General features: G+C 39.2%; 1 protein-coding gene and 1 non-coding gene across 12 annotated transcripts in view; both read left to right on the top strand.

The window, feature by feature from the left end:
- Positions 1 to 16,614, top strand: part of UTRN (utrophin) — a 569,571-nt gene that overhangs the window by 443,133 nt on the left and 109,824 nt on the right. For all 11 annotated transcript variants that reach the window (XM_078447413.2, XM_060614425.3, XM_078447414.2 and 8 more), the window contains one exon: positions 12,792 to 12,921. In XM_078447413.2, the coding sequence (XP_078303539.1) occupies positions 12,792 to 12,921 (130 nt within the window). The remainder of the gene's footprint in view (positions 1 to 12,791; positions 12,922 to 16,614) is intronic.
- On the top strand, positions 321 to 427 carry LOC132668096 (U6 spliceosomal RNA). Its single transcript, XR_009605465.1, has one exon. It is a non-coding gene; the product is annotated as a U6 spliceosomal RNA (small nuclear RNA).

Here is a 16,614-nt window from a genome sequence, read left to right on the forward strand (position 1 = left end):
CCAGCCTCTAGCTGTGCCTTTAGTTGAAGCATCATGCTGTCTTCTTTTTTTTTTTTTAAGTTTATTTATTTATTTATTTATTTTGAGAGAGAGAGAGAGAGAGAGAGAGAGAGAGCGAGCGCAAGCTGGGGAGGGGCAGAGAAAGAGAGGGAGAGAGAGAATCCCAAGCAAGTTCTGTGCTGTCAGCATGGAGCCTGACACCCGACTCAAACTCACAAACCGTGAGGTCATGACCTGAGCCAAATTCAAGAGTCCTGGTTGCTTAACCAACTGAACCACCCAGGTGCTCTAATAATGCCATTCTTTAAGAGTAGTAATTTGTGCTTGCTTCGGCAGCACTTACACTAAAACTGGAATTATTGAAGATTGATGGGCATGGCCTCTGTGCAAGGATGATATGTAAATTCGTGAAACATTCCATATTTTTTCAAAAAATTAAAAATAGAACTACCATATGATCCAGCAATTCCACTTCTGGGCATTTATCTGAAGAAAACGAAGACATCAGTTTGAAGACATATATGCACCCGTGTGTTTATTTCCAATATCCAAGATGTGGAAGTAACTTAAGTGTCTGTCAATAGACGAACAGATGAAGAAGATGTGCTATATATAGATAATATCACTTACCCATTAAAAAAAGAATCAAATCTTGCTATTTGTGACAACATGGGTAGACCTGGAGGATATTACGCTAAGTGAAATAGGTCAGACAGAGAAAGACAAATACCATATGGTGTCACTTACATGTGGAGTCCTAAAAGCAAAACAAATGAATAAACGAAATGGAAACAGACTCGTAAATACAGTAAACAAACTGTTGGTTCCCAGGGTAGGGAGGGGCTGGTAGATGGGTGAAACAGGTGAATGGTGTTAAGAGATACGAACTTGGAGTTAAAAAAACTTAATGTCGTGAATATATAATATACAGCATAAGGAATACAGTCAATAATATCGTAATAGCTCTATATGATGACAAATGGTAACTAAACTTACCATGGGGATCATTTCGTAATGTATAAAAATATCGATTCACTACGATGGACACAGGATACCAATAGGATATTGTATGTCAATTATACTTCAGTAAAAAAAACAAAAATAAATAAAAGTAATAATTTGTTCAGTGATAAATGAACTAGATTCCATTTAGTATTCCTTTCTTAAATTTTAAGTTGTGAAAATATCATGACAGATTTTATGAAATAGAGAACAAAAAATTGACCTTAATTTTACTACTGTAATGCAACCGTCTTCATTTGGGTGACTATTTCCTATTTCTAATAGGGCATATCGTCTTAATCCTGACTTTTTTTGCTTAGGTATATATATCATGTCTATTTATTCATGTTGCTATGCCGTCATTATCACAGTAATTTTTCAAGGTTATGTAATGGTCCCTAGTGTAGCCATACCCTAGTGAGCCTAAATATTTTCCAGGTGTTAGACATTTAATTTGCTTTCAAATCTTTTTAATCATAAATAACTTTATAACGAAAACCTTTGTGTTTGTAGCTTTTTCTTGATCATTTTCCTAGGATATATTCTCAAAGGTGAAATTCTTGTTTCACACAATATGAACATAGTAATGATTCTTGATATATTGCCAACCTACTTTCCCGAGTGATTGAACCAATTTTCCGCCTCTAACAATGTATGAAAGTGAAGTTTCACTGCACCCTTGCCTGTGATTTCTCATTTTTCCCCCTCTTTGCTGTGGACCTTGTATTATTAGCATTAAAGTGCTGGTATTCCATGCCAGTATGGGAGTTTAGAAAGCAGTTTTAGGATGTCAGGTATCTGACTCCATTTCTCTCTCAAAGAGAAGAAAGAGAATTGGTTGGATGTGTTTGATTTAATTGTCCTTTGAAGGATTGGAAAAAAGATGTCCATTGTTAGACTAATCAGTTGGAGAAATTTCGTATTTATATTAAATTAGTGTATGTGTGGGTCGCCTGGGTGACTCAGTCGGTTAAGCGGCTGACTTCAGCTCAGGTCATGATCTCACAGTCTGTGAATTCGAACCCTGCATCAGGCTCTGTGCTGGTAGCTCAGAGCCTGGAACCTGCTTCTGATTCTGTGTCTCCCTCTCTCTCTCTGCCCCTCCCCTGCTTGCTCTCTGTCTCTGTCTCTCTCTCTCAAAAATAATAAACATTTAAAAAATTTAAATTAGCGTATGTGATATCATTTGGCTAACTATTTTTACCATCACAGAGCTTTAATTTGCTACTTTAGTCTGGAACAAATTGGTTCACAAAAAGTTATTACACTTCTAAAAATCTAAGGGGACATAAGAAGCTTGGAACCTAGTTTTATACTTTCCAGACATTTTTGCCTAATCTTGGAGGATCACATAATTCCATTTTTCTCAGAATGAAATAATTGTTCCCTTAAGAGAGTTAAATTCACTTGTTCCTGCTAATGGAAGGTTGGGCACCCATCTCCATCATCCAAAGCTGTAGATAAAATAGCTAGAACTTTCCTTCACAGATTGCAGTGAATTGAAGCTGAGGGAAGAATTCTGTCTTAGAGAAGAGCTGAGAATGTTGGTAAAACTTGAGGTTAGCATCATTTTAAAAGTTAACTACTCATTCTACAACACTGAACAATTTTGAGATATGTTCACATTCACTGTCTCACCTGTGAAGTTAGTAAAATGAGAGGTTTTGTTATTAACATGCAGAGAAGTTTCAAGACAAACCCAAGGGCTCATGGTAGGTAAGGGCGTGCCTACACGGCGTGCACTGGATTGTCACACAGGCTTTTGGCTACTAATCTCTGCTTTTACTATACCGCTGAATGGTTTTTTAAATATCTCCTTATTCTTTCATACATAAATTCATTGAGGTCCTGCTTTACCCTCTAGGGAATAGATGTGTGCCTTCATAGAGGGCTCAGTCCGGTGTAGGAGTCAGGTCCGCAAAGAAGTCAGGACAGGCACGTGTGCTGAATGCTCCAGCAAAGCAGATGCCTGGAGCTGGAGAGGCTCAGAAGAGAGAGGCCTGGCCCTGCTGGGGAACAGGTGTTGTTTATACTAATAGCGAGGACGGTTTTGGTGCTGTGACGCTAAAGGGTCGGGGAGGACAACCCTTGGGAATCTCTTTGACCAATGAGGGCCAGTGAGAGCGCCAAGAAAGCACACAGATAGTGTGTCGAGAAATAACTTTTTCTTTGACGGGCTAAAGGAGATGACTCCTTCCTTCCTCAGTTGCTCAGAGCCATTCCATGCTGCTTTCTTTGCAGACCAGCTTCCTATGAACTACTCCCATTTCCTGGGAGTTGCCTTCCTTGATTCTTTCTAGTCCACTTACTCCTTTTTTCATTCATTCATCCCACATATATACCAAGCACCGAGATCTAAACAAGGAGAAGGAGCTTTTGAAGATTTGAAGCAAAAACTTTCTGGATTGCAAAGGGCATGAGGAGGGAACACTTGGCATATTCTAGGAACAGAAATGAAGACTTTGAGACTAGAAATTAGGGTATTTTTAGTAGTTGAGATTGGAGAGCAGGGAGGGTCCAGATCTTGGTAGGAAGTTTAGAATTCATTTGAAGCCACTGGAGGGTTTTAAGCAGGAGAACCAAAAGATCTGCTTTATCTGTAATTTTAGTATTATGGTCTAGAAAATTTTAGGAAAAGTGCATCTCAGTGAACTTTGGCACTTTTTATAGAGACAGTTTGGATTATGGCTTTAGATTAAGGAAAGGAGAGGGGCGCCCGGGTAGCTCAGTTGTTTGGGCAGCTGACTCTTGATTTTGGCTCAAGTCACATGATCTCACGGTTTGCGAGTTTGAGCCCCACATCATGCATTGTGCTCACAGCGTGGAGCCTACTTAGGATTCTCTCTCAAAAATAAATAAACCAATTTGACAATAAATTATTTTTAATAAAAAAAATAAATTATTTAAAAAATAAAAAAGAAAGGAGAGGAGACAGTTGTTCCTTACAGAGGAAGGGGTGATACCAGGATTTAGTTCACACCCACATAGGTATGTCTCTTCTCCCCTTGTCTCAGTGCAGAGTAACGAGTTGCCAATTTAGGACAGAAGCGGATGTCAGGATTCCTCTGCTTCTTCCAGAGTTCCTCAGACCTTATTTTCATATCAAGTGACTTTTAAGATCCTGCCCATGTCGGTGCTGCCAGAAGTAACTGATGTTACTCAGCCACTCCAGTGAGCCGATGCCATGTTCATGACGAAAATGAACAGCAGCTGATTGACTTGAGAGACTTTCAGACTTAAGGCACCCCAGTCACTTGTTTATGCAGACGGTCCCTGACATCACGATGGTGGACTTACAGTTTTTCGACTTTGTGATGGTGCAAAAGCCATAGGAATTCAGGAGAAACTATATTTCGAATTTTGAATTTGGATCTTTTCCTGGGCTAGTGTTATGCAGGATGTCCCCTTCCATGATCCTTGGCAATCGTAGCCACAGCCCCCAGCCCACCATGCAGTCACAAAAGGGCCAAGGACGGATCCTGTTGACAACCATTCTGTTCCCATGAGACCATTCTGCTTTTCACTTTCAGTACAATGTTTAATAAATTACATGAGACTGCCAACTTCATTCTAAAATAGCCTTTGTATTAGATGATTTTGCCCAGTTGTAGGCTACTGTAGGTGTTCTGAGCACATTTAAGGTATGATGTTTGGTAGATTAGGTATATTCAATGCATTTTTTTAAATGTTTGTTTATTTTTGAGAGAGGGAGACACACAGAATCCAAAGTAGGCTCCAGGCCCCCGAGCTGTCAGCATAGAGCCAGACACAGGGCTCAAACTCATGAACCGTGAGATCATGACCTGAGCCGAAAATTGGATGCTTAACTGACTGAGCCCCCCGGGTGCCCCTCAGTGCATTTTTTGACTTATGATGTTTTGAACTTACAGTATCCAGACATAACCCCATCATAAGTGAAGGAAGGTCTGTTCCTTCTCATCTCTTAATTTCCTTTCCTTCCCAATTATAGCAAGTGGAGAGAAGTGTTCCTAGACATTACAGGAGGATCATTGAGAATCTCTCTCTAGCATTGAAAGTTGAATAAGGAGATATTTACCCTGTTGCCAGAAACGCCTAAGAATACCAGTAAGTGGCCAAACAGCATGCTGAGTTTGAAAGGGGCCCAGAAATGATAGGAAAGGTGGACTCTGCTAAACAGGATGTTGGGCTGGGAGAAATTCTGTTGAGAATGAAAACACTGTGGTTTTAGTAGTTAAAGTCTGATATTTGAATCAGGTCTTCATCAATCAGACATTCCAGGACTTCATTTAGCTTAAACGAGCATTCGGAAGCTGCTTCACAGGGAAAACCATGGGAGACTAGATTACTTCACCTGTTCATTCTGTTTCCTTGAATTGCTTTTCCCTTAATTACCTTGAATCTAATTCCGGTCTCTTTTTCAACACACAGTTCACATGTTTTTGGAAAGGTTGCTTGTGCCTCCTTTACCTCCCTCCACCTTCTGTCTCTTTCCTCAGTGCCCTGTTTGTACTTCTCTCAAAGATTTGTGGCACGTCACACATGGTGATCAGCATTCTCCTCTCTTCTGTCGACTGTAAGTTCCTGAAGGACTGGGATCATTGTGTATGAATTGCTGTCTACTCTTGTGTTTGGCATATTTCTTTCAGATTATCTGAATTTAATATCTTTTAAATTGTCTTTGTTGGTGGAAATCTTTGTTGGAAAACTCTGTCATATGCTCTTATGCCACCTTACGATGAGAGAGAAGTTGAACATTTTCTTATGGCCATGGGACATTGTGCTCTTCATTCATTACTTTTGACTTGGAGGTATTTGAGACCATATGTCCTCGTATTAAAAACTTCAGAGCATGTAACTTTTAAAATACAGTTTCAAGGGCACCTGGGTGGCTGAGTTGGTTGAGCATCCAGCTTCAGCTTAGGTCATGATCTTGTGGTCCGTGGGTTCGTGCCCTGCATCAGGCTGTGTGCTGACAGCTCAGAGCCTGGAGCCTGCTTCAGATTCTGTGTGTGTCTCTCTCTCTGCCCCTCCCCATCATGCTCTGTCTCTCTCTCTCTTCCCAAAAATAACTAAACATTAAAAAAAATAATGAATAAAAGACAATACAGTTTCAGTTTTAGTTTTTGAAATGATTTTGTATCTTCCTCCTTCTTACAGCTGATCTGGTCTAGTGCTTACAGGCCAGAGCTTGATTTCACATGCGCTTGCCCAGAGTAGGGATTGAGGTCTTTGGACTATTAGAATGGAAAACGCATAAGCTTTGTGGTAAGGCTGTCACAGAGAGCATTCTTAGGTTAATGGCCAGACCTTGAGTCAGCAAGGTAACTAGATGTCTGCGGTATAAGAAATATGTAGTTACTAGGTGCCTTTCCTGTCAACCACAAAGACTTACTTCCCTCTAACTTTCATGATAGGAAACATTTTTTCAGAAGCTATCACCCTCATCCTTTGTGTAGCCGGCTCTGACAGTGCCAGCCTGCTAAGCCGGGCAAGCACTTCCCTCAGGGCTTTTGTATTTGTAGTTCTCCCTGCCTCCTCTTTTGCCAGATAGTCTCATGGCTGGCTTCCTCACTTCCTTCAGCTCTTTCTTCAAATATCGCTGTCTTTGAGATGCCTTCCTACCCCAACCCTCCCTTTCCCCTTTATCCTGTGTGGTAGATTGTTACGACAGTGAATCATGATTCTGTATATCTTGGCCCCTCTGATGAGGATCATTGCTGTTCCCCTCACCAAGAAATGCATTGTATCTCCCCATTCTCTTGAGTCTATGCGGGTCCTCAAGACTTGCTTCCAGCAATAGAATGTGGCCGAAGTGCAAATTCTAGAACTGCATTGTCTTATGTGGTAACCCTTAGCTATATGTGACCATTTATATTTAAATTAAATCAATTATAACGAGATAAAATTTAGAATCCAGTTCTTCGATTATATTAGGCATATTTCAAGTACCACATGGTCGCGAGCAACCAGTGGTTACCATATTGGACAGCATGGTTTTGTAACATTGTTATCATTGCTGAAATGTTCTAGAGGGCAGAGCTGCTCTAGAGCCAATGTCTTAAGAGATCTTGCAGCTTTCACTCCGCTCTTTGGGAACACTAATTACCAGGCTTTGAAGGAGCCCTGTCCAACCTACTGTGCATTTAGAGGACCACACAGAGGGAAACTGAGGTATGCCAGCCAGTAGCTCACAATAATTTCCAGACATGTGAATGAGCTCGGCTTGGACTCACAACCCCAGTGAAACCACAGATGACTATAGCCACAGGAGTAATCTTTGGTGGCACCAGCAGAAGACCTGATCAAATTGCCAATCCAAAGAATCATGAAAAATAAGTTGTCATTGTTTTAAGCCAATGCGTTTCAGATGGATTTGATACACACTAGTAATAACAGACTCAACCTTCGATGTAATGACTGCAATAGTTTTGAAACTTTGTCCTATACAGTTAGTTACCTCATGGATCAGGTTGTGGACAAAAAAGGGAAGATGGAGTGAGCCCATACCACCCCTTTCAGTGAACTCTGTTACTTGTTTATCCAGGGAGAAAAGAAAATATTTGCTATTAATTAAACAATGATCAACAATAAAGTAAAATACTTAGTAGTTACTAGCTGATAATTAGATGATAGGAAGGGCTGGCTCAATCTGTGGAGCGTAAGACTCTTGATATCGAGGTTGTAATTTCAAGCCTCATGTTGGATGTAGATATTTACTTAATAAAATCTTTAAAAAAGTACTTCTGATAATTAGGCGATAGGCAAAAACTAACCTTGCCTCAGAAAATTATTTGGTCAAATCCAGAGCGAAATGGAATCCAGTAGTTATTCCAATTTAGAATAATCGCATGCGGGAGACTTCGTTATATTTTGCTCTTCTATGTTGTGGAATCCTACCAGGTATTTAATCTGAAAGCAGTTCTTCCTTTATTCCTTATTCCCTAAGCAGTTACTGAGTACTTCCTATATATGTCTAGGCAAGCACTGAAGAGAATTTCTAATGATTAAGATGTGAGCCTTACCCTAGAAGAACTGACAATGTAATGGAGGGGACAGATGCATGGTGACAAAATATCAGCATGAGCTGTGTTAGAGAAGTAGGAAGTGCTCCAGAAACTCTGAGAGTGGGAGCATACTGAACATACACAATGAGCTATTACTTTGCAGATGGGTGGGGAGAGAGGATAGAAATAAACACATGACCTAGGGAACTTTTGTGGGAGAAAGAACAGAATTACTATTTTAATAATAACTTTATTGAGATATTATTCATAGTATAAAATTCAAATGACCAGTTCAGTAGCTGTTAGTGTATTCACAGGATGGTATAACCATCATCACTGTCCAAATTTAGAACATTATCCCCCAAGAGACACCCCGTACCCATGACCAGTCACTCCCCCACTCTTCTCCCAACTGTCCAGCACTAAGCAACCACTGTTCTACTTTCTGTCTCTATACGCTTACCTATTTGGACATTTCATAGTAATGGGCTTCTGTGCCTTGCTTCTTTCACTTAGCATAACATTTTCAAAGTTCATCCATGTTGTAGCATGTGTCAGTATATCATTCATCTTTATTGCTGAAGAAGATTTTCATGTTTTGGATATACAGCATTGTGTTTATCTGGTCGCCAGTTGATGTTTGGGCTGTGTTGACAATTTTGGCTATTACGAATAATATTGCTGTGAATATCCATGTACAAATTTTTATGTAGACTTAAACTTTCAGTCCTCTTGGGTATATACTTAGAAGTGGACTTGCTGGGTCATATAGTAACCCTTTGTTAAACGTTTGAAGGAACCGCCAAATTGTTTTTCAAAGTGGCTGCACCATTTTATCATTCCACCAGCAGTATGTGAGGGTTCCAACCTCTTCACATCTTTGCCAATCCTTGTTATTGCCTGAGAACAGGATTGTTTTGAATGAAAATATAAAGTCATTAAGACAGAAAAATTCCTATCAGATTATGCTATACTCACTTAAGGCAGCCCACATAGAAGTTATGTGATATTAGAACCTACAGCTGAATGCCACTTTGTAGCTCTGTATACAAAACAACTCTGTTGGAGTCTAATTATCTTATCATTAATGTTCACCAGGTGGTTAGGAAATGCTGGTTTTCTTTTATGTCTAAGTGAGAGGTAAAAGGTGGTGAAATGATTATATGTACAATACTGTTCAAAGTTAAACCCATTTCTGACATGCAATTAAATATAATTGAAATAGGACAAATTGAATAGCAAAATTAAATTTGCAAAATATTGTGTGAACAGATATTATTAAATGTATGCTCTTTAGGGTCTTTGGTTGGTGACTTGGCATTAGGGCTTGAGCCCCACATTTTTCCTTACTTGGCATGATTCCCACCTGCCCGCACTTGCCTCTTCTACTCCCCTACCTTGGCATGTCAAAGGAGTTCACAAGACATTCCCCTGCCAACGCCCTATGCAGAGAGGGTGTTTCAAAAAGTGCTGAATTTTAATGTGGTTAGGAAGGAAAATAGATTCTCCACCTCTGGAGGGGGGTTTCTCAGACTCAGATTTGTTTTTCATGAATCTAGGAGACTTGACTATGATATCGTAAAAACCAGAAATGTAAATATGACGGTCATTACCCCACCACCACCACCACCACCACCACCTTGTCCAGCTCTTCACTGGCTTCCCAGTGCCCATTATTGGTTGTCTCCGATGCTTAGTGAGGACATCATACAGTGGTTTTTGTGACCTGATATCTGCTGGGCTCTTCAGCACTTAGTGTTTGTAGTTCCCTAAGTGCACACAGTGACATACTCCTTTATTCTTCTGCCAGCATTTAGTTTCCTCTTTTGAAAGTACTCTTGTCTCTCTTGTCTCTCTTTCCTCCACCAGGAAGCAATTCTAAGCCCCCTAGCTCTACTAGGTCCCAAAACACTGATGCGGGTGCTTTGTTTACCACAGTGAAAAACAAAAACCAACCAAACAAACAAAAACCCAGAAAATGTCCTTGGACTTGTGGAGCTTATACTGTCTCTGAGAGAAACAGACAATAGACAATAGTCATACAAACTAAACACCTACCTTGCATAGTAGAAGATGTTGGGAAATGTAGCAGATGGGAGAGTTAGAATTCTACATTAAATAGCATGGGTGGGTGGGCCTCACTGAGAAGGCCTCTTGGGATAAGGAATATGCTGTGTGGATTCCTGGAGAAAGAGCCTTCTGGGCAGAGTAAACAGCCAGCCAGTGAAATTGCCCGTCATGACGTTATCTGTGTTAGAGTGATAAAAGTCCAGCCATCAAGGAAGTTGACAGGCTAGTTTTCCCAAGTATCCTTCCTGTAGACAAACATATATTTCCATTCAGAGGTTTGAAAATCTAAAAATAGTTCTAACCCAGATTTCTCCTATGCCATTTCCCCTCTCCACACCCCTCAATGCACATTTTGTGGACTAATAATAATCCAGAACTCCCAGCTGGGCCCTGCTGCACACCTAAGTCATATGGATCATATTATATTCTTTTTCCACCATGAGATCAGGATTCACCCTCTGTGAAATATGTGCCCCTAATCATTTTATGTTTCCAGAGGACCAGGTCTGCTTCTGTCCTCCATTCTCTGAGTCACATTCCTTTACGTTCTGTCCTCTCTCAGGTTTTAATTCCCTTCCACATCATCACCCAGTTGGTGTTCCCTGGTTTCTCTTTAGTGCCACGTCTGTAAATACTGCCTGTGAATCCTCACCCTATTTGCTCAACCGGAAGGAGGAGATGTTCCAGCTCCTTCAGCTTCCCCGTTAGCAGCTTGCCCTAAATAGGGTCATGTCTGGGACTTCACTTCCCAAAAGAAGAAACCTAGCAGAGCCCTTGCACATTATTGTAAGAATCTTTACCTCTCCCAAATTTACTGGTTAGATTGGGGCTTGGGGAATAAATACTCTTGATCACTAAAATTTTTATAAGTCTGATACATTACCCACTGGTTTTCAGTGCTGTCTTTTCAGCAACATGTTCTTTCATACCATTATTTCATATTTTATATTTCCAGGTGCTTCAGGAAGTAAATACTAGGAGTACTTTCATTTATCTGGAGCTTCTTGCTATAACACAGTAATCTAAATTTAAAGAATAGCCTCAAAACCCGGAAATGTGTACAGATATTTCTGCATTAAAATGTGTTTTCCCCATTTCTCTTCTGTCTCTTTTATTTCCACGTATCAGAAACTTTAAATGTCAGAAGATTGTCTTGTTTGTCTTGAATGTCACATCTTGGGACTCCTTCACAAGCTGCATTTCTTAATAGAAACAGTGAAAGCTCTGTCACATAGTTATTTAATGCCCCTCGATGCTAGCGGATGTGGGGATTTATTGACCTGTGCTTGCTTCACAGTCTGTCTTTGGTTATATGGATGCTGTGTAAATGTATCTACGGGTTTTAGAGCAAGTTTTAATTCATCCTATATCCTGTGCGTTATTACTGTGTCTAAATTGCGGGTGGGTGCTCTTTTGTTGTTGTTCACTCTCTCCTTTTCATATAAATTTTTGGTCAAGATAATAATTGTAAATAGTTTAAAAGTCTAATAGCACTTACAGTGCTTATCACAAAATCCAACGTTCTGTCACTCATCTCCCCTCACCCTTGCCCACCAGTGATGTTCTCTTTCAAACTCATCACTGGTGTTTTTCTGGTGTTTAGCTCCGGTTTTTCACATCAGATGGTTATTCTGGGTTTCTAGATTTTTTTTTCTTTCATCTCTTGTGGACGATGAGGATTTAGCCTGCAAATACCCTGTCATCCCAACATATGTCAAATGCCATTTAAAAAAAGCAGTTGTGTTCAGAAGCCAAAATTTTATTGATTCTAAAATAGTAGTACAATGCAGTATTTTAGAAAATGAAAACAGAGTTTTAATAATGCATTGTCAGGGAACTGCACTAAAAGCAAAATATTATTAGAGCCACTAGGTGTTTCTGTGTATAATTTTAAGAGGATAACAATAATATTAGAAACAATTTTGATTTAGCTGTAGCATTCAGATAGTACGTGAGAAAATCTTCATTTCCTCTTACCTTGCAATAGTCAGTGAGTGAGCTTTGTTTTTAAACTCTAGTCAATTTGAGTCTTAATCACCAAACATTTTATGGGAGCAGAGGTGAAAGTTTAACCCTACTTAAAAGAACAAGAGTACTAAAGGCAGACTTCTGAGAATATAAATTTCCATGAAAAACTTCACAAGGGAAAAATCATAATTGCCTCAGCGTGAGAGATGGGACGTATTTGAAGATAATTGGAGACTGTCTTTTATGTGTTCTCTTTGGTTTAGTTTTGATTTCATGTACTTTAATTTGTTTCTATCTCTTAGTTTTTTTCTTTAATATATTCTGAAGAATGTAAAGCACTTCTGAGGATCTCATTACTACTTGTGAAATTGCCTTCTTCAGTACCATTGGATGTAATTTTTTTTGTCAGTCTTACAAGAAAAAGGTATCTTTGAACAGGCTGTTCTAGTTTAGCAATCTGACAGTAGTGATAACCCTAAAAGTGCATTTTGTGTAAGTTCAAATATACTGTAACAATTTCTCTTAGGTGAATATTGTAAAGATTCTTGTTTTGCATATTTAAGTCCTGTCATGTTTTTGCTTTTATATATATTTCATCATTGATGCGTGTAAAAATTGTATTTTCACTTCTAACTTTGCTTAAATGGTTATGAGTCATTCTGTCATTCCCTTGATAAGTATGATCAGAAGTAGTTTCATTGGAGATGTTCCATTACTTGGTGAACACAGTAGTTACAAATTCAACTTTTGCTTCTCTTTGCAAAGGCCCTGAAACGTGAGTTAAAGGAGAAAGAGTATTCTGTCCTGAATGCAATAGACCAAGCTCGAGTTTTCCTGGCTGATCAGCCAATTGAGGCCCCTGAAGAACCAAGAAGAAACCTACAATCAAAAACAGGTGAGATTGGTTTCTTTCATACATCATAAAACACGTGTGAGGAGAACAAAAACCTGAAATAAAGTAGGAGATTTTCTTACAGTATTTCAGCATCTAATAGTAAAATTTTACCTCTGAGTGTTGGTTTAATCAAATATGTCATTATTTAACAAATATCTAGATTTTTAAATTAAAAATGAAATGGCTGTATAATTCATATCCTTATTTTAAAAGGAAATTAACTGCAGAAGAATAGATTTAGGAAAAGGCATCCTGTAACTAACAATTTCTTGGAGAAAGAAAAATTTACATTTCTTATATTTAAGCAAATTGATAACTTTAAGCAAAGTGATAATTATAAGTGGAAGAGTGGTATTTAAAATACAATATATATAAGTATTGAAATACCCACAAAGATTTTTTTAAACTTCTAGTTTTCCAGATAACTTTTTAAAATAAGACACTAAAGCACCTTTCTTTTACAAGCAGACAATAGAGTTTATTTAAATTAAAATAAACCCATTTATGTACTATTTATGCACTTTGACTTAAAGTTGAAACAGTAACTAACTCATTAGCAAATAGCAGTCAATCACACAGTAAATTTAAGAGATGAATTTTGGGGCCAACATAGATCTTCATTATGATTTTTCACTGTTGTCAATAAAAGCATTCTGATGCATTTTTAAAACAAGCATACCATTCAGACTATTTAAAAAATTAAAAAAAAATTATTTTAGAGAGAGGGAGAGCACAAGTGAGGGAGAGGGATAGAGGGAGAGAGAGACTCTTAAGCAGGCTCCATGCTCAGCCTGGAGCCTGACATGGGGCTCGATCCCATGACCCTGGGATCATGACCTGAACTGAAATCAAGAGTTGAACGTTCAACCACCTGAGCCACCCAGGCACCCCTGAAAATATTTTTTCATCCCTCACTTTACATAGTGCAGGCAGATCTGAAAGACTTCTTCATGCTGTGTCCCACAGCATAATTCATGAGCATTTATTACTTGTAAGGAAAGTACAGGTGGAAAATGCTTTCTTTGACTGTAGCCAAACTGGATCAGATATTTGGACAAGTAGCCATTTTCCTCCTCACCCTTTCTCAGAGTAGGGTCTGAGAAATTTCAGTCTGAATAAATTTCCCATCAAGATCATGATGTTCCTTTCACTCATATGCAGAATTTGAGAAACTTAACAGATGACCGTAGGGGAAGGGAAGGAAAAATAAGATACAAACAAAGAGGGAGGCAAACCATAAAAGACAAATACAGAGAACAAACTGAGGGTTGATGAGGGTGGGGGGTTAGGAGGGTGGGGAAAATGGGTGATGGGCATTAAGGAGGGCACTTGTTGGGATGAGCACTGGCTGTTGTATGTAAGTGATGAATCATGGGAATCTCCTCCTGCAGCCAGACTATAGTATGTTAGCTAATTTGACAATTAAAAAAACATCATGATGTTCTTTGCCCTTTAAACCTAGTTTTATATGTAGGTCTGTGTACACACATACACACACACACACGCACACACACACACAGCATACCTATATTTTCTAGCATTCATTTTTAAAAGTTTTTAAAAAGTGTTTATTTTGAGAGAGAGAGAGAACACAAGCAGGGGAGGGGCAGAGAGAGAGGGAGAGGGAGAGAGGGAGAGGGAGAATCCCAAGCAGGCTCCACGCTGGCAGCACGGAGCCCCATACAGGGCTCGAACCCACAACTGTGAGATCATAACTAGAGCCAAAATCAAGAGTTGGACGTTCAACCGACAGCCACTCAGGCGCCCCTTCTAGCATTCATTTTTATTTTCTGCTGGTAGCATCATTGTCTTTCCAGTCAGCCTACTGGGGACTTAAGCCATTGTTGGGCCTCCACTTCCAACAAACCCCTCAGTGTGCAAATCCCTCGTAATTGTTACGTCTCACTTTGAAGAAGTATTCCTTCTGAGTACGCTGTTGTATATGTATCACACACACACACACAACATGCATACACACACATAGTAGGTGCTTACTGCACAGTTGCTGAATGAAAGCATGCATGCATGTGCTGAGCACCTGTGGGGATGCTTGGGCCTTGAGGAGGTTCAGGGAAGAGGGAGGACCACCTGGGGCAGGATCGTCACAATCAGCGTTCCCCAGTGAGGAACAGAGTGGCTTTGCCTGGGCAGCTGGTAGGAGTGGGGAGCTTGTCCGTGTTGTCTGGTGCAGATTACAGAGGACCTGGAAAGTCGGACAGAACATTTCAACTTAACACAACAAGAAAAAAGTCACCATTAACAATTGTTGTTAAGCTTGGAAGAAAAAATAAGTTCACTTGTCTCACCTTTTCCAATTTAAAGTCCGCCTTAAACCTGCTTTTCTCGTCCTTGCTTCCCTAGCACTTTCCAGAGAATAGAGGAAATGTTTTTGTAATAAACTGCTTCATAGCAATAAAAAAATGTTATCATATCACTAAAGCTTCACTTTACTATAAATTTTCCTTCTCAGTGGTTAGTTAGTCTAAAGGATAAGATCATATTGCTTTCTTGAGTTCTTATTTTGCTGATACATTTGGGATGTTGCCAAGCCCCATGTCCGATACTATACTGGGGGCAAGAGAAAGAGTCATCAGTGTAACTCTATGATTTTCTTGTGATTTGGTTTTTTATGATTAGCAACTTTTATACTTTCTTTCCCATTATTGTTTTCTGCAGTGCTAGCTGATGTTACCTGCTGGTAAAAGTAAATGAAAGAAAATTATCCAAAATAGCTTTTATACTTTTGTTGTTCACCATAAATTAGATAGAGCTGCTATCAGAAATAGCATTTGAACATTAGTTGTCTTGTGTGATGCTACCTGAAGTACTCCCTGTTGGAGGGGTAGAGCAGGGAAGATAGAAAGATTTTTTATTCTATTTAATATGCTGTGTGTACCGTGCCATTGGGACACTCCAAAATGGACCCATCTCTTTACTTTTCAGTAACTAGTTCAGAAAATACTTCTCTGCATGATTTTTCTTTTTTAAATGCCTTTTCTTCTTCCAGTTCTTTTTTTTTTTCTTTTTTTTTCTATTGTCAATTATCTTACAGTGGTGTGTGTGTGTGTGTGTGTGTGTGTGTGTGTGGTAACCCGTGGTGTTTTACTTGAGTGCTGTGTATCACAGGTATGAGTTGTTCTCAGGCTTCTGTCTTATTAATTGATAAATGCTATTAAAAAGAAGCAAAGTAATTATTTCAACTAAATGATAAGTTGCTGATAAAGAGTCTCATCGGGTATGCTCTGCTAGATATTTCCATTCTTTCCCCAGTTTTTTGGGGATATAAGTGACATATAACATTCTGTGAGTTTAAGGTGTACAACATAATGATTAGATGTATGTGTATATTGTGAAACAGTCACCACAATAAGTCTAGCTAATATCCATCACCACACACAGTTACAAATTGTATTCCCTTGTGATGAGAACTTTTAAGATCTACTCTCTCATCATCTTTCAAGGATGTATATTTAAAATATTTAAAGATCACTGTTAATGTTACTGCCTTACCTTAAGCCCTTGCCATTTTTTGTTAGTACTACTGTTACTTCTTTTTTGTTTTTAAACATTTATTTATTTTTTAGAGAGAGAGGGAAGAGACAGTGCTTGTTCATGTGGGGGAGGGGCAGAGAGACACAAGGACAGAGAGTCCCAACTGGGCTCTGCAGAGAGCCTGATGCGGGGTTTGAACTC

The sequence above is a fragment of the Panthera onca genome, chromosome B2 (genome assembly GCF_046562875.1).
Source record: "Panthera onca isolate mPanOnc1 chromosome B2, mPanOnc1 haplotype 2, whole genome shotgun sequence".
Classification (NCBI taxonomy): domain Eukaryota; kingdom Metazoa; phylum Chordata; class Mammalia; order Carnivora; family Felidae; genus Panthera; species Panthera onca.